At 49.1% G+C, this 18,097-nt stretch overlaps 1 protein-coding gene and 1 non-coding gene across 6 annotated transcripts in view; both read left to right on the top strand.

The window, feature by feature from the left end:
- Positions 1 to 5,522: 5,522 nt before the first annotated feature.
- On the top strand, positions 5,523 to 5,594 carry TRNAD-GUC (transfer RNA aspartic acid (anticodon GUC)). The gene has a single exon. It is a non-coding gene; the product is annotated as a tRNA-Asp (tRNA).
- Positions 5,595 to 11,930: 6,336 nt separating this feature from the next.
- Positions 11,931 to 18,097, top strand: part of LOC135185137 (rho GTPase-activating protein 7-like) — a 51,491-nt gene continuing 45,324 nt past the window's right edge. For all 5 annotated transcript variants that reach the window (XM_064161612.1, XM_064161611.1, XM_064161610.1 and 2 more), the window contains exon 1: positions 11,931 to 12,988. In XM_064161612.1, the coding sequence (XP_064017682.1) occupies positions 12,982 to 12,988 (7 nt within the window). In that variant the 5' untranslated portion in view covers positions 11,931 to 12,981. The remainder of the gene's footprint in view (positions 12,989 to 18,097) is intronic.

Genomic DNA, 18,097 nt, shown 5'->3' with positions numbered 1-18,097 from the left:
TTTGCCTACGTTTGTGGGTTTTGAGGAAAGGATTTCTTGGTGGTGTGGGGTGTTTTTTTTTCCTTTAGCATCCTAAGTTGTCATGCTACACAATACTGGGGCTTCTTGTGTAGCATTTTATACTGAGGATACTCGACTGCTAAGGTTTTTGTGCTCTTCTTTTTTTCTCTTCTTTAATAAAAGTCTCTTCTTGACAGTCCTTAGATTCGGTTCTTGTTTTTAAACATTTTATGTCCTAAAGAATGTTAGTTTTGGAGTTTTGAAGTAGGAAGCATGCCATAAAGCTTTTGCTTTCGTATTAACTCGAGAGTACATGCTGATTCTTGCACACAGGTGACTTATTTTCCTATGGAATAAAATACTTCAGGTATAAACTCCATGTTATCTATAAACTGCAATTAGTCCTCTGCTAGAGTAGTTATTTGCTTATGTTTTTCAGAAGCACAATTGCAGGATCCTGAAATTGGCAAGAAATTGTCAGGAGTGAAGCCTGTGCCACAACAGCATGCTGGCAGTGCGTATGGTGAGAAGCTTGCCGCGGCAGCCCCAGTGCTCTTCTGGGTTTGTATATGTATTTTAGCCATCCAAACTGCAATCTTGGCTTTAACAAAAAAAACAGAACCCTGAAAACTCCATTGTGTGTTATATCTCCATCAAGGCTGGTGAAGAGGAATCTGTGTCACAAAGATTCTTTCTACCTAGAGGAAATGAGCATTTAAGACATACAGGTTGCTTTTCAAGTGTTTGGGGTGGTGATTTTCTGTTTGCCTTCTAGGGTTTTTTTTAATGCAGAAATATTTCTTCTTTCTGTGAGTTAATGGTAGTACTTCTGTGGCAGCTGCTTTGCATTTCAGATAAGTAGTTGAGAGAAGGAATTTGGCAATGGGGGCTCCTTTGTAACCTCACAAGATCACAGGACAAACTGCCTCCAGGAGGTTGCTGTAACTGACTGGGACAGGCTCTTAGTGTGGGCCTGAGCAGCTGAGTGCAGGAAGAGAAATGATGGTGTAGCTCCATTACAGCAGATCAGAGGCTATTTCTGAGGAAGCACTATCAGCTTTCTGTGGGTACAGGTATTTCTTCCAAGGACATAGCACAACTCTTTATTTCCTCAAGGTGCTTTTCTTGGGAAGGACATCAACTGTCCCATGCAGAAAGGAACTTTCTGCACCAGGAGTGCTTAAGGGTTTAGAAATATGCTTGACTTGAGGAGCAACCTGCCACATATTTTTAACGTGTGGGGACAGATACTTGTGTAGTAGGTTCTGACTGCGCAGTGATGACTAAAAGAAGCTGTTGGCCGTTGCAGCATTCTGCATTATTTTCCTTTACATAATTATAAAGGAGATTTAAACATTACTACTTTGCCCAAACCAGCTTATGCATTGAGCAATGACTAGAGACAGTGTTCTAGCAGATTCTTGCATGAGGAAACCTGAAAGGAATGACAGCATATTTCAAGCAGATGATTAAATGCATTCCATCAGCTGAGGGAGAAGAAATACGGAGTCTTAACTCCAGACTCCACAAGTCCTGAAGGGGCCTGCAGCCCATGTGACTAAGGTAGAGTAAGCACCTAAGAAATAGTAAGTTAAATTTTGAGTAGTTTCTGTACTACTTGTCATAGCCCTTTCAGTCTGGTTCAGTCATTTTTCCATCTACCCTATTGTCCACCTATTCACTCTCACCAATTTGGCTTTAACTGTGAGAGATGATGTCAAAGATCTTGCTAAAGGTGGGATAAAAAATGTCCAACATTCCTGCCATTAGACACAGAGGTAGTCATCACAGAAAGCTGTCAGATTGTCAGTCACAATTTGCCCTTGGTACAGCCGTGGTGTTCCTAGTTGCTGCCTTGTCCTTTGCGTGCCTGCATGTGTCTTGTTCCGCAGCACATCTTCCTGAGGACTGGTGTAGCATTTGCCTTTCTTCCACCTTGAGGAATCTTCCTTGATGGCCATGACCTACCTGTGGTCAGCTCCATCGATCCTTGCCTGTCTAGTCCTGTGGCATCAAGTGTGCCCATCTAGCTGCAGTGATTTCCTCTCCAGTAAGAAAAGCCTCATTCCCACCACTTCTACTCCAAAGGGCAAATCTTGGAATTGGGAACCAGAGGCAAAGAAGATGCTGACTACTGTAGACTTTTGCATGTGTCTTGTTACTGGGGATTGTAGATCTTAACAAAATGGGGTGGCTGTGTTCATAGCACCACAGAATCATGGCCTAAGTTGGAAGGGACTTCAGTGATCGTCTACTCCAACCTCCTTGCCAAGGGCAGGGATGCCTCTCATCTAGACTGAGCTGCTCAAGGCCTTACCCAGCCTGGCCTTGAACACCTCCAGAGAGGAGGCATCCACAACCTCCCTGGGTAACCTATGCCACTGTGCACCCATCCTTGATTTGTAGCTGGGATTGCCATTACCCAGACCTTGTGCTTTGACTTGATGAATCTCATGCAGCTTGCACTGGCCCACTTCTCAAGCCTGTCAAGATCCTTCTGGATACTATTGTCATGTGAGTCCAGAACACCACACAGCTTGGTGTTTACAGCGAACTTGCTCTCACTATGCCACTGTTTGTGTCATTGACAAATACATTAAACAGCACTGGACTCAGTACAGATCCCTGAGGAACTCCACTTGCCACTGGCCTCCACCTGGACATTGAGACATTGATCACAACCCTTTAAGTCCATCTGTCTAGTCAGTTTCTTATCCATCAGGAGGCCCATCCATCAAGTCCATACCTCTCCATTTAGAAACAAGGATGTCATGTGGAACAGAGTCAAATGCCTTGCTAAGTCCAGGTAGATGATGTCAGTTGCTCTTTCCATATGTACCAGAGCAGTAACTTGTAGAAGGCCACCAGATTACTGAGGCAGGTTTTGACCTTTGTGAAGCCATGCTGGCTGTCACCCATCACCTCATTATTTTCTATATGCCTTAGCACAGTCACCAAGAGAATCTGCTCCACGATAAGGCATATCAAGGCAATGGCCCTGAGTTTTGGCCAGGGACTTGTTATCAGAGGCTGGTGGCAGCAGAGGAATGATAGTCTGGGAGCAGGTAAGGAGAAGTACTTTGTACAGTAAATGTGAAGAGCTAACACCCAAATTGGTGGCATTACTGATGTAGTGGAGAGGTGTCACTGAAGGCACTGGCTGCAGCAAACTGAGTTTGCTGCTTTTATAAACTACTGTAAGTCAGTGTCATTGAGCTGGAAGCAGTGATAGCTGTTCAGGGTTACATCGTCTGCAGTATTTGACTTTGTTTTGAGTTTATAGCCCCTTATCATTGTTCTGTGATCAAATGAATCTATCGTATGATTTCACTGACGTTCCATTGGTTCTTACCTCCTCTGAGGGATTAGGGTTGGATTAGTGACATGAAGGATGCAGTAAAAAAGCCTTCAGACAAATAGACACTAAGTTCTGCTATGGGATAGTTTTTAAAGGTCAGTTCTAGCTTCCACCAGGAACATGTTGCAGGTTTTACAAGCCTCTTTCACACTAATTACTGCTTCTCTGCCTAGATGGGGTGAGAGTGGAACCTCTGGAGATTTCATCAAAGGTGTGTGCTTTCAAGTTCTCCATTTTCATCTGCTCTTCCCCTAATACTGGGACCTGGCACAGGGAAGGGGAGGGGCAGAAAGGTGCCAATGTAAACAGCTCCACTGCCAGACCAGAGAGTAGCTTTAGGCAAACACTGCAGTATGCCAGAGACTCCTTTAGCACACAGATACAGTTACAAAACATTCCACAGCATATTCGAGCCTGGGAAATTAGTGCAGTATTACTTTTAAGCTGTTTGTTGACAGCTTACTAGCTGTGGTTGCACTTCAGCTCTGTGTCCATTTCCTCTATATCAACTAAACCCCCAAATTAACCTTGACACAAACACAGCTGCTCGCTTCCCTCCCTTGGCTCTATAGGCACTGCCTCATCGTAGTGATTTCCCCTGCCTACAGCTGGATATGACTGATGAGAATGAGTGGGAGTCCCGATCTTGCCTGTAGCCTACGGCAATGCTACTAGATGCTCCCCCTATGTGGTTTAGTGTCATGTAGATGTGGCACTTAGGGTCACAGTTTAGTGGTAGACTTGGCAGTGTTAGGTTTACATTGACTTGCTCTTAAATGTATTTTCCAACCTAAATGATTCCACAATTCTGTGTTTTCCATAACTTCTTCAGTCCTTGTTGAAGGGAAGGACTTCTGGAAGGGAAGTCTTCTGTTGGGTTTCCCTCTCTATTCTCTGTATGTGTTTCCTTATTTTCCAGAATCAGCATTTTGGATGGGGAGAGAAAAGTTTCTGATTCTACACCCAAAGATTCTCATTTTTTCCTTTTTCCTATTAGATATGAATCTTAAGCTGGACTCTAACGGGCCAGTTCTATGGAAGTGGATACAGTGCAGCGTTGTGTTCTTACACACATAAATGCAATCTTCTGGCTTGCTTGCGTGCCAACAGCATGGTGACTTTACAGCTGGGCTGCTGCAGTAAGTGCTGGGGTTCAGCTTATCTGTTCTTTACAGTGTAAATCTTACAGATCTGTCCTCAGAGAGTCACAGAATGGCAGGGGCTCGAAGGGGCCTCCAAAGATCATCTGATCTAAACTCCTTTTGGAGAAGGATCCTTTTGAGCAAATCACACAGGAACATGTCCAGAGGAGACCATAACCTTTCTGGGCACCCTGGTCAGTGTTTTTCCACCCTCAAAGTGAAGATTTTTTTCCCCCTTATGTTTACATAGAACCTCCTGTGTTCTGTTTTGCATCTGTTGCCCCTTGCCTTGTCACGGGACACCACCGAGAAGAGTCTGGATCCACTCCCCCCAGACTTGCCCTTCAGCTGTTCATTCCCTCTCAGTCTGCTCTTCTCTAGGCTGAACAGCCCCAGGTTTCTCAGCCTCTCCTCAGAAGGCAGGTGCCTCAGGTCCCACAGCATCTTAGAGGATCTCTGATGGACTTTCTCCAGTAATTCCCTGTCCTTCTTGAGCTGGGCAGCTCAGAATTCCACACAGTACTCCAGATGCAGTCTCATCAGGGCAGCGTAGCATGAGAGGAGAACCTTCCTCGACCTCACTCTTACAATTGCACCCCAGGACGCTATGTTATGTGGATACATGAAGAGACGTGTATGCAAAGGAAACATTAAAGCCTGAGCGTGGCCCTTCCAGAGGAACATTTCTGGTAAGTGCTCTGCACAGTCGCGATCAGCTTCTGCCCCGGCTGGCGTGAACAGAGTTTGCCCACCCGGCAGAAGGCTGGGAGGGCAGGGCCCGTGGTCACCACTCCTCCATTAGAGCTGCCTCTGTGCTGCCAGGGTGCGTAGTGTCAGAGAATACCAGCAGGGATCATCTGCTCCAACCAGAGCAACCAGAGTGACCTGCAGCAGGAGCAGTGTGGGGGTAGGAGAGGAAAGCAGGGTCCCCCCGCACAAAGGACAAATCACCCGGTAGGGGCGGGGGAATGCAAAGTTCCTTGGCTTAACCCAAGTAGGCAACTGAGAAACTGAACCTCCACTCCTCGTTAGTATAGTGGTGAGTATCCCCGCCTGTCACGCGGGAGACCGGGGTTCGATTCCCCGACGGGGAGAGTGAAATGTTTTTTTTTGCGCTGCGTTTACTTTTTGTCTGCCCTTCTGCGGTGCCGGAGGGAGCGGAGAGCTGTACGCTGGGGAGCGCTGCGAGCAGCACTGCCTTGATGGGGGCGGCGAGGGGCGGCGGGGACCTGGCGCAGAAGGACGGAGGGGGAGTCGGTTTGTGCTCGGAGAGGTGGTGGCTATCCCATTTCTGGAACCTTTCCAGGACTGGGCCGTGAGCAGCCTGCTTCAGCTGCCGATGTCCGTGCTGACGGCGGGGACTGGACTAGGGGAGCTTTAACAGTACCTCCCAGCCCAAGCCAATCTCTGGTAAGCTCATGTGGAAGCGAGTCGCACCGTCGGCGGCAAAAGCAGAGAGCTGGCTGAGCAGTGACGCCACCTGGGGTGTCGAGGGGCACCCCTGCCAGAGCTGGGCTCTCCCTTGCTCCTCGGAAGATGCTTGGTTGTGTGCAGAGCAGAAGCCTTCATGATGCTACGGTATGAACACTGTTTAAGAGGGAGAAACACCACCTCCTTCCCCCCACCCCGAACTTCTGATTTAGCTGCCTGTAGTGATTCTTTTAAAAAAAACTAACCTCTATTTTTAAAACACACGGTGGTCTATTATGATCCTTGGTAATTTGCAAGACACCTAAATTGCCCTTATTGTCACCGTTTGGTATTTTATTTCAACTCTGCATCTCCTTATCATCATCTCCATGTTTACATTTATATGCCAACCACCTGAAGCACTCAAACTTCGATCAAAAGCCGGTTTTGAAAGCAAACTTTCACATGAACACTGCGGTTTTTTTAACTGGCCCAGTAAATCTCTGTGACTCCTGATCGTCCCAAGAGGTTCTTCTGCAAACAAAAAGCCGCTCCGCATCAGTCCCTCGGTGTCGGAAGTGAGCTGCCAGTTGCGAACCCTGCAGGCGTGGCTACCTCTGCTCCGTGGCACACTAACTTCTGGTGGTACACTAGCTTCTGGTACCTGCAGCACACACCCTTTGTGTCACAGGCTTCAGTTCGGATCTGGTCCAGCTGGAGCTCAGTGCTTCTCACAGGAGCTGCAGCCAGGCCTGGGGTGTGCTGATCTGCTGTGAACATGGTTGGTAGGTGAGCGAGCTGGTCTTAAATGCCCTTTGGTGCCCCATGTGTTTGGTATGTCTGCGTTTCTATCACATACAAAAAAATGATTTGTCCAGTGGCTTATAGTAAAATCACTTGCAAGCCTGATGTGATGCACACTAATAGACTGAAAGAAAGAGCAGTGGGAGGTGTCACAGCTGTGTGACAGACTCTTCTGTAACCCTGAGCAATATGTACCTCTTTTTCACACAAACCCTATCCTTGGCAGGCTGATGAAACAAAACTGTTCAAACAAGTTTTCTTTAATGACTCAGGCTTAATAAAATCTTCTTTAAGCCTCTGCAAGTTGTTTCTGTAAGACCTACCATTGGTCTTTTTGAGTCATCTGTTGTCACCTTCAGCCCTGGTACTGTTATTGAAGTGGATCTGTGTTCCTTCACTGTAACAACACCCTAGATTGAGCTAATACCTTTCCTTCTAGGGCAGCAGCTCCTGTGTCGCTCTTCCTGCACATCCAGTGATGCTGGTTAACACCCGGTTAATGCCTCATGGCAGCAGCTGAAGGAAATGCCTCCAGCTGGTGCTTACATTTAAATGTTTGCACTACCATGTTCCCACTAGGCTAGCTGAATAGCAAAATATTGAGTTCATTGCACTCTCACTACTTGATGTTTTTATCATTTAAGGCTTGAGACAACTTGTAAATGCTTAAAATAGCGTGAAACTCCCTGTGCTGGCAAGGACTCCCAGCCTTATTGGAAGGCTCTCTGCTGTTCTCCTGGTGTATAAGTTTCATATGTTCCACAGAACAATTATGGTAAAGCAACATTTTAAATAATGAAACCTATATGACAGTTATCATTTAAAGGGAAATTAATAACTTAGGGTGTCAGAAAATCTTACATCTTAAAATCCTGGTGAACACTGCTTTTGAGGAGGAGAGAAACTGTGTTATGGCTTGTAAGAGAGAAGTAGGACTGGAGGTGAGATTTTTGTCTGCTTTTAGCAACATAGTATTTGTAAATGATCTTATGGATGACAGATAGCAGGTTTGCTCTTTGCTCTGAGTGTGAACCTTAACTAGGGATATCTGATCTAGTTATAACCTCCCTCTGCTACTGAAATGTCTCCCTTAGTATGGTCTGTCCTGATAAATGACAGCTTTAGCTGTTAGACTAGAGATGGGAAGGAAATTTCTTACGTTGGTATCTAGCAGCTCAGATGGCCAGTTTTGCATGTAAAGAGAAATCAGACATCCCTCTTGAGACTCTCAGCATGTTTTGATGGATGCCAGCGCTCAGCCCTCTGCTCAGTGCTTGCCAACTGCAAGCAGACACAGGACATTGCTTCGCTTGCTCTGACACCACTCGAGTGCTGTAACAGACCTTTGGCTAATTTATAAGCCGCTTTACTTCAAACTATATTTTGCTTATTTAACTGTGAATAAATACTCCTCTGTGCTGACTAGTAACCCAATAAAACTCTTTTGCCCACTCTCTGGGCAAAAGAGTGACTCAAGTTTAGCCATAGCTGATAAGTCATTAATTATCTTTTTCACAGCATCCGCCTGGTCATATCCCCCTTTAAATATTTCCGTGAAAGAGTAGCAGTACCAAACACATTGTTACCGGCTGCAACCAACCAGCTCCAGCTAAAACATCACACCCATGGCCTCATTCGGGAGCAGATGAAACCCAGATGCACAAATGCTCAGGTTCTCCACGAAGCAGATGCTAAGGAGTACAGGAAAAAGTTGTATCTTGGCCTTTAACATCATGGACAGGTTGAGGTTACTTTTACAGCAACTCTGATGACTACTTGTAGCCTTTTTTTGTTTCAAATATCTTGTTTTTACCACTATGGGTAATTTTAAAATCCCAGTGTTGCCCAAACACATCCACTGAGTGAAGACGTTTACATCACCTCAAAACAGACTGATTTTTGGGGAAATGCTTCAGCCCTTGCAGGAGACTCAAGGCAGAGATACAAATGTAAGGAGTTTCTAGGAATGTGGAGTGACTTTGCTGTTTTTTTTCCTAGACACAGCTTCATTTTTAGCATGCCTTACATTTAAAGGTCATGTCTGGGGGACAACAGGAGGTACTTTAGTTCCTCAGTATGAATATCCTGACTCTTCAGTCTGGACTGTTTTAGGTTTAGGAAGCAGATTTGCTTCCTCACAGCTGTGATATCTCCATGAAATTGTAGGTAACTGCCACAGACTCATCAAAGATCAAGTTAAAAACGAGATTAAGCCAAACGAGTTTGTTCAGCATGCCAAGAACATGCTGATGCTGCTGCAGCTGGGACTGCTTAGAGCCTCAGAGGGACCAAACCCAAAGGTCGCTGCACACAGGAGATGCCAGCTGCACGGAAGCCACCGCAGTGGTGTGCAGTCCTTGGCACAAATCGCAGTGCTGGCCAGCACCTGCCCAGTGGAAACCAGCCTCTGGCGCCAGCTGTGACACTGCAAGTGTCCAATACCACTCTTGAGGTAGCTGCTTACGTTGCTTTTATACTAAATGCCTTCATTCTCTCCAGTCTCATCCTTCTGGAAGGGTGATTCTTTGTGGCTCTGTACTGGACTCGTTCAAGTAGCTCCCTGTCCTTGAACTGAGGGACCCAGAACTGGACTCAACATGTCAGATGCAACCTCACCAGAGCAGAATAAAGGGAGAGGACCTACGAACTGCATCCCTTCTAACACACCTCAGCAAGTCCTTGTCCTTCTCGGCCGCAAGGGCACACTTCTGATTCGTGGTCATCCTGTCCAGCAGGACTCACAGGTCCCTTTCCCCTGTGCGGCTCTCCCGACAGGTCCCCAGCCTACGCTGCTCTATGGGGCTCTTTCCCAGATGGGAGAGCGCACTTGCTGGACTCCACTCGGTTTCCCCCGGCCCCACTCCCCGGCCGGCAGAGGCCCGCAGCAAGCGCCAAGCCGCTGGGCAGGGCTGGCGCGGGGGGATGGCGCCCCCCCGTCGGCTGCTTACTTTCCGGCAGTGTCGCACAGCGCCGCCTTTTCGCGGCAGCGCCACCGCGGCGCGGCGGCGCTCGAGCGCCCGTGGGCGGCCGGGGCCGAGGGGTCGCTGCCGGCGGCCGGGGCCGAGGGGTCGCTGCCGGCGGCCGGGGCCGAGAGCCGCTGCCGGCGGCCGGGGCCGAGGGGTCGCTGCCGGCGGCCGGGGCCGAGAGCCGCTGCCGGCGGCCGGGGCCGAGGGGTCGCTGCCGGCGGCCGGGGCCGAGAGCCGCTGCCGGCGGCCGGGGCCGAGGGGTCGCTGCCGGCGGCCGGGGCCGAGGGGTCGCTGCTGGCGGCGGACGAGCGGCCTCGGGCGCGGCGGTGGGAGAGGGAGGGCGCTGCTCTCCTGCGGCTGCGTTGGAGCCGCGGGCAGTCCCCTTGGTGAGAAGTGGGACTGTCCGGTGCCGACTGACTGCCGCCGGTGTGGGCATGGCGGAGGGAGCGCGGATGGGGCGGCGCCGGCCTGCCGTGGGTGGCTGTGCAAGTGGGGAGAGATGATGCCCGGGTGGGACTCCTGCTCCTCATCTCAGCGCTAAGCGCTTCTAACCTGCCCAGCTCCGGCTGTATAAGTACTGTGTCTGGGCCCTCTGAATATGGTTTTTTTTCGTGAGTACAAAGTGAATTGGCTCTGCATGGCTTGAGATTTCCCTACCTTTCTGGCCTCACAGTCACCACTAGAGATTTGTGTTGGCTCAAAACTCCCTCGGAGACATCCTTTCACCATCTCTACATACCAGCTACCCATAACTAAGCTTCTGCATCTGCAGAGCTCTGCCAAGCCCTGCTTTGAGTTAAAACAGTCCAGTGTGTTGGCTCGTTTTGACTTGCGTGGCTTTACGGGACAGAGAGTTGCACACCAGTTAACACTGGGCTGTAAGAAAGCATGAACATGATTTCACCTAAGAGACACAGGCACTGATGGTATTTACAACCCTGCACCAGATGCGAGAGCTCTCATGTGGCTGCTTCTTGGCTTTCTCTGGACTCTGAAGAATAAGCAATGGCTACTTGGGATGTGCAGCCTCCTGGCCACAATGCAGCAAGTCTGGTATGTGCCTGGCTGATAGCCCAGAGACACCCCTCATTGGCCTTAAGGAGAGGTTCAGGGTCTAAGGAGCAGGGAAGCATGATGAACAGCAGCTAGTGCTGAGCCACGTGCAGCCCCCATCCCTTGACATGGGCAGGTGTTACAAGGCCGAAGTGGCATTTGGTGAAGGATCTGCCACACTGCCTGCAGAGGACACGGGTATGAAAACGCCATACATGACATTACTGCTCCAATTAAGAAGTATTTAAGGAGTGACTCTGAAAGGTCTGCAAAGAAAGGGGAAGGTGATGCCCTGCTTTGCATGTGACAGGATGGCCAAAATGCTAACGTGACCTGTGCTCACAAACCTCAGGAGACTTAAAGGAGCTGCAGAAGGTTGGTTGCCATTGCTCTTGGGCTGCTGTGCTTAGCCTAAGCATCATAGTTCAAGGAAGAAACTGTTAAGGTGGATAATGCTTTCATTGGAGACCACACAGGAGATCCAGCTGCTGGATTCCTGCAGTTCCTTCTGTCCTCATGGTCTCCAGAAGTGACAGAGCAGAGCAGTACAAGACTGTCATGGGTCTTGTGCTGCTGCTTCTTCACTGCCTAGTTAGTGACACAGGGAAGCTGAAACTTTGCACTCAGAGGAGCCTCAGAATAAGAAAAGTTACTAAAGAAAAAGCAAAATGGTCGTGTTCTCCTGGTGCTCTTTCTGGTTCTCTGATGCCAGCATCTATCCTGACAAACTACCTCCATATTTCTGCCCAGATGACCCACCGACTGCAGTTTGTGCTCTCTCACGGTAAGCTGCACAGAACAGTTTTGCTTTGTCTTTGCAAACGGGCTAAAAATACCACGATGTTGTTCCTTCGAGGGCCCAGGAGTTCAGAGAGGCTGGGAACGGAGACAGGGTCAGTCTGCCTCTGGGGAGCAGACACTGCATGTAGGCATGGAGCCATGGGATGATCTCATGCAGCTTTGCAGAAATGGGGTCTGGCCAGAAGAGACCAAAACGCATCAGACACAGCACTGGTGTCCTGCCGTGCTGGTCCTGGCATGTCAGTGGTGTCAGGTCTGTGTGGGTTACTGACAGTTGTGACTTGGAAAGCCCCAAAGCTATGTGAGAAGCTCATTGTGGTAGTGGGGAGCAGCCTGGAGTGACGGGACAAAGTCTGGCTTTGGTTCTGGTCCTCTTCTGTAGAGCAATTGTCCTCTTTTCCATGTTGCTGCAGGTACCAGTGTACTGCACACTGCCAGCTTGACTAACACTGTCTTCTGGGCTCCTTTTCTGAAAGGTGCTTTATGTTAGGCTTGTGTCACCATTTCCTCTGGTTTCTAGAGCCAGAAAAGATTGTTCTTTCAGACGCTCTATTTCATTAGCAGTTAGAAGATCATTTCTGTTCTGATCACACCAGTCCACCGTGTTAAAGTATGTGAGTATGCTACCCACAGTCCAGCCAGAGCCAAGGGAACCAGGACCCAAGTCTAAATGACTCCACAAATGGTACAGAGGCACATTGCAACTTGAAAGCCCATCGGGAGTTGATTGAGTTTGCTCTGTATGTCTCACCACACAGCCCTTTCACTGCACGGTAAATTCAAACTGTGATCAGCTGGCTTTTCTCCAGCCATAATGAATTCAAATTGGTTTAAGGGCAATCAGCTGTGCTGCAGTTAACAGGTTTCTCCCATTGCCTCTGGCAAAGCCGGAGCAGTGTGAGGGGTGGTGTCCGCTTCATGGCTCTCGGCAGCCTGCTTTGTACTGAGCTCATTTGGCTGGGCCATGCTTCAGCCGATCGAGGATTTCTCACTGTTGTAGCTCCAGCCCTTCAAGAAACCCTGCATGTTCACACAGCTGATGTAAACTGTATGCATCCTGCCTTTGCGTCCTGACAGTGTTTCTTACTGGGGCCCGTGCCACCCACACCTTGGCTCTGTCAAACTCTATCCCTGTTGCAAACTCGGTTGTAGATGCTGATGCGAGGTGGCAGCCAAAGGGGATGCTGCTGAATACCGAGGGAGGGGGAGAGGCAAAAGCATGTCAGAGGCTCGGCGAGATGCAAAGAGTTGCTGGAGGAAGCTGTGACCGAGCTGCTCTTTCCCAGGGAGGATTCTCCACCCCATCCTGGGTGGGATCTATAAAGCCTTGCTTAAAAGCGTGCTAGCAGTCAGTGTTGGAGTTGAGTTGCCCCGGGCAGGGCTTGCTTGCAGGGACACGGCAACGACTTCTGCATAAGACAGTGATACCTTGCGTTTCACTCTCCCCATGGAAGGTAGGAGGAAATGTATTTAGTTTCCTTGATTATTTTATTTCTTTAACATTATTTTCTGAAAGCACTACGAGTTGTTTTGGGGAATGGATTTCCAAAGGTGTTGGTTTGGCAGTTCCCTGCTGGGAATGCGCTGCTTCTCTTTGAGCTCGTGTACATAGGAAAGAGGAAGTTTTACACCGATGGATTTTGTTCAGGATTTAGAAAAAAAATGGCTATTGAGAATTCCGGAATCTGATGCTTAAGCTTCTGGAAGTCATACACAAGGCGGCTAATGGCTCGGCAAAGTCTGACCGCTGCAGCACAGCCTGCGGGTCTGGTGCTCGGCGGAGTTTTTTCCTCTAGAGGGTAGCAGCTGCCTGCGCTGTGCGGCGGCTTTGCGTTGCCGGCTGCCGGCTGTTGTGCTGCTCCGGCTCCCCCCTGTCCCGGAGCTGACACCCCCGAGGAGGACCGGGGAGTGACTTTTTTAGGGATATGCGTGAACACAGGCACACGGGTGTGGATTATTTTATTCTACTTCTCACCAGATAATTCCTCATCAAATTCCACGTGCTGGCCAAGACGTGGAGGGTTGCGTTTGTTAGATGAAAGATTCCATCTCTCTCAGTATCAGCGGAGGGCAGGAAGGTCAGCAGGAGCGGACACTGAATTCTCCTTTCAGGGATCACCAGGATGCTCAGTGCTCGCCACTGAAGTCTCGTCTTTGCCGTGTATGTATAGCCAGGACAGGGGAAGGCTTCCTGTCGGGATTGGAGTGGGGTAGTGGGCAGCGTGAGTGCATCCTCGGTAGGGAAAATGCGTCAGCCCTTGGGAAAACATCACCATAGGAGAAGGCACCGAGCATTGAAAAGTAATGGCAAATGTGACCTGCTTACTATGAGGAAAGAAGCCAAGAGGCAGACCTTTACGGTGGGTGCCCTGAGCCTGCAGCAGTGCGATGCCTGTCCCAGCACCCAACGCAAGCAGGGGCTGGAGAGGGGCAACGAGTGCTGCTCCAGGCTTCAGTGCACAGCCGTGCTCCATCCTCTCTAGAGCGGGAGGCAGTTTTTAGATATGGGCTGAACATGCTTGTTGTCTCAACTAGCTTGTACCCAGTTGTTCTCCCTCTTCGCTCTTGCTGCTACTCCTCACATAGTGGTGATGGAGACCCGCAGCAGTACCCTAGCTTGTAGGAGCTGCTTCCCCCATGCTGAGGTAATTCTAGCATTGCTCCGACCATCAGCTGGGCAAGCCTCAGCTCCTGCCTTCGTCAAAGGCTTGTTTTGTAATGCTGCAGTAACTGACAGAACTCTAGGAGGGTATTCAGAGTCAACATGTCAGATGGTGGCTTTTATTTTATCACTCCGTGTAAAACATTTTCTATTCCCTGGGCAGGAGGTGGAAGTGTTACAGTGAATGTTTTCAGAAAAGGAATTAGTGTCATGTCGTCCCTTCCCAGCCACACTCCCCTGACTGACGGCCACTGGGGCCGTGGCTGCCCAGCCTCACCAGCAGTTCTACTCTCACGTGGGTTTTGAGGACTGTTTGCCAGGAGCACAACTGGGAATAACATTGCATTTCTTGTCCTTTGCCTCTCTATAAAATAAATCAAGCTGAGTTTTCAACCCTCTGTTTGCTGATGCTCTCCAGCCAAGTTTTGAGTCCATTTATTTCTCATTGCTTTGTGTCACCCTGGCAATGTGCCGAGCACATCGCTGAGGAGAAACACAGTTAGTTTGCTGCATTTGAGACCAGGGCTGTGCATCCATCCATTGGTGCACACAGGTCTTCCAGGCAGTGCAGAGGTGTACTTTGTAAGGTAGAAAATTGCTTGTCTTCCGGAAATGGATAAGGAGTTGACACAAGCTAAAAGGAGCATGAGTTGCGTTGCCAGATATTTGCCCTAAGAACATTATGCTCTTGAGTGCTGATACAACAGATGCAGTGGAAGTGACCCAGAGGGGTGCTGGCCAAAGGGCAAGAGAGACAGGAGATCATGTTTCACCTAGGGACAGGGAAGGATCTACCTTGCCCCATGGCTGCTGTGGCAGATAGATGCTGGGCAGAGAGAAGCTACCACTGTGCTCTCTTATGCAGTGCATTCACTGGTGAGAACTGCCTGTAAAGCCTGTAGAGGTGCCTATCACGAAGCAGAAGTCTGAGGCAGGCAGCAAGGCAACAGCAGTACCTGTTTGGGGTGTGTGGTGGTAGAGAAACCAGCTGGGGTGCTGCAAGGCTCTTGTCCTACAATTGGGATGCTGCTAGGAGTCAGGGAGTTGTTTCTGGGAGTGTTTTCATGTGGATTTCTGATATTTTTTGGTATAAATTTGCCTTTCCAGCTTCTGAAGTCCACCATTTTGGAAAACTTTCAGGATTAACATTATGTGAAACCTGCCAAAGTCTGTAGCTTGTGGTCTGGCAAGACCCATACAAGTGGGGCTGAGCACACACACTTCCTAGTGAACCCATCCCTCTTCCACCCCTTCCCATTTCTCTCAGTGTCCCTAGGAAAAGGCAGGACCTGGAGCTGTTGGAGGGCATTCTTGTGTGGAAAAGGAACGTGGCTTCTCTGGTGGAAAAGTAGTACCACATAAGTATCTAAGTTATGCATTAAAGAAAGGAAAAGACAAAGCAAAGGCCCTGCCGACAGGTCGCTAGGTTGTACTGTGGTGCCTGATATATTCTAGCTGCTGGAATCTGAAGGCTACTTGTGGGTCTCAGCCTGGTTCAATGGCCGTAACCTGTCCACCCTGGTTTCAGCTTTCCAGTGTTGTGGTTCTGCATATCTTGCATCATCTTCCAGAAACGGGGCAGGAGTGGGGTGTTTGCAGGGAACAAAGTTTTGTGGTGGGTGCACAGAGGGTGCTTCTGTGAAGAGGCCAGTGCTCACGTGCTGCACAGCAGCTCCCTGCCCTCTTTCCCAGCTCTAAACTCTCACATAGGAATGAGCATCCTCTTCAAAATTGACCCTTTTTTTTTTTTTTAAATCTCTCAGTATTGCTCCTTATATTTGGTAACAGTTCCTTCCTTCTTCCATGAAGCAGCGCAGTAGCCAGATGATGTCTCTGACTTGTGCTAACCAGCCTTGCACAATGAGACCTTTCTATTTGTTAGGCAAAGCTTACTGATTTGATTTCTGTATTGTTATTCAAACTAATGTGGGAATATGTCACTGATGACGGTGCATGAACTCAGAGTCTGAAAGAAAGGGTGAAATATTAAACTTTGCCCAAGGACAGGAAGGAGGTGGAGGTGCATATGCAATATATATACATGGTGCCATGGCTTTTGTTCTGACTTCCAGCTGCATGCAAGCTGTTAACACCCTCAGCTTCTGGGAGATGTTGGCAGGACCACCCAAGATGGTCAGACACCACCACTGGTTGCTGCTGGGGTACACAAATTGAAAGCCACGTCAAGTAGTGAACGGCCAGGCTGATATTTGACCCTATCTAGCCACTGTACAGCTGCAGCTGTGGCTTTGGAGGTGCTACAGGCTTGCAGATGGTTACCTGGGGCAGGAGGAAGAGATGACTTCCTAGTGCAAGGAAGTGAGAGCTGTCTGCTGAGGTGAATGTACTGTCCCTTGGCATAAGCAGAAATAGCCATCATACTCGTTGTTGCACATAAATATGTGTTGATGCATAAAGATACATCTAAACAGCACAATATGTACTGATGCATAAAAATATATCCGAGAGCAGCACATCTGGGACTGGTTGTCCAGGGACTGTCGAAAAGACCTTTGAAACACAGCTTTCTCTGGTCTCTTGGGGTAACTTGCCACTAGATGTCACAGCATGCCTGACTTTCTGGTGGGGACCTAGGAAAGATCACTGGTGCTGGAGACCTTCCCCCCCCGGCCCCAGACCCCCGAGAGCAGGGGCGGAGCTGTTCACTAAAGCCCCCGTGTTGGACTGATGCAAATCAAGAGCCTTTTTATGTCCGTAGTTTTCTTTTAGAGCATTTTGGAAACATTCTGAGATTTCATGTGTCATTGAGCAATGTCTGAGAGAGCACCAGGTGAATAAGGAAGTTCTCTGCTGCAGGGGTGACCTCGATGGGTCCCCTCCCCTGACCAATATCCAGTGGCCCTTCCCCCCGCTGCAGCGGACAGCTAACTTGTTAGCAGCACTTGATTCAGCAGGAGCACACGAAGTGTTTCAAAAGTTCTTGCTGTACGGGGGACACATTTTGTCACCATGTCTGTTCCCACCAGCGCAAGGCAAGTGGAGGCCAGTGCTCCTGCAGCTGTCTGGTGCCGACCTCTGTCAAAACCACATCAAACAGCTATTTATAGGCACACAGGAGGAAACTGTGCCGGGACCTGTGCTTCCGCCCTCCTCTGAGCCGCATCTTTAGTCAGCTGTGCGTGCTTTTGCATCGAACGTTGAGCTGAGCAGTGCTAGATGGGCATGGTTAGGTGGAGACAGGCTGGTGAGCAGCTAGGCAGGTCATCTTCTAACTTGTCCCAGTTTTATGAAAATGTGAGTATATTGTTAAAAGGTGAAGGGTAGATTAGAGTGTGATGCACTTAGTGAATATACGAGCAAATGACAGCATTTAAAACCTCCTGGTGGATGCAGCTTATGTACAGAGCTGGACTGGTGAGGCCTCACCATCACCCACACCCAGTTCTTTAGTGAGGTGCAGCTGCTGAAGTAGTGGTGCCATCACTCTACTGAGTTCAACTGCCATCAAGAGTGAAGGTGTTTTTGACAGGCTCACATGGAACAAATGGCACCTGTGTTGGACAGGGATATTCCTTCCCTGTGTCCACTAGTACTGCTTATCCCGAGGCTAGGATTTGCTTAGCCCTGTCTTTAGACTGGAAGGCAGTGCCACAGGTGGGACACTGCTCCCTTCTTGTATAGGGGAATATTGGTCACAATCAGGCATGCTGTGAGGAGAGACAGGACTTCCATAGGGGAAGGAGCTAACATCTGTGATCCCTGACTTGTGTGAGTGAGTGTCCTTAAAGTCCTGTCAGGACTTTGACACACAGTGAGCAGTCATTAGTCTAGATGCCCCAGAGTCTGTGTGGAGCTACTTATGGCAGTGTGTACAACTGAGTAGTTGACTTAGCTTTATGGACAGCCGCTACACATCAACCCCAGCTCACATACTTCTTGT

Source organism: Pogoniulus pusillus, chromosome 22 (assembly GCF_015220805.1).
Source record: "Pogoniulus pusillus isolate bPogPus1 chromosome 22, bPogPus1.pri, whole genome shotgun sequence".
NCBI lineage: Eukaryota > Metazoa > Chordata > Aves > Piciformes > Lybiidae > Pogoniulus > Pogoniulus pusillus.
The sequence above is the reverse complement of the archived record's forward strand: the minus strand, read 5'-3'. Positions and strand labels throughout refer to the sequence as shown.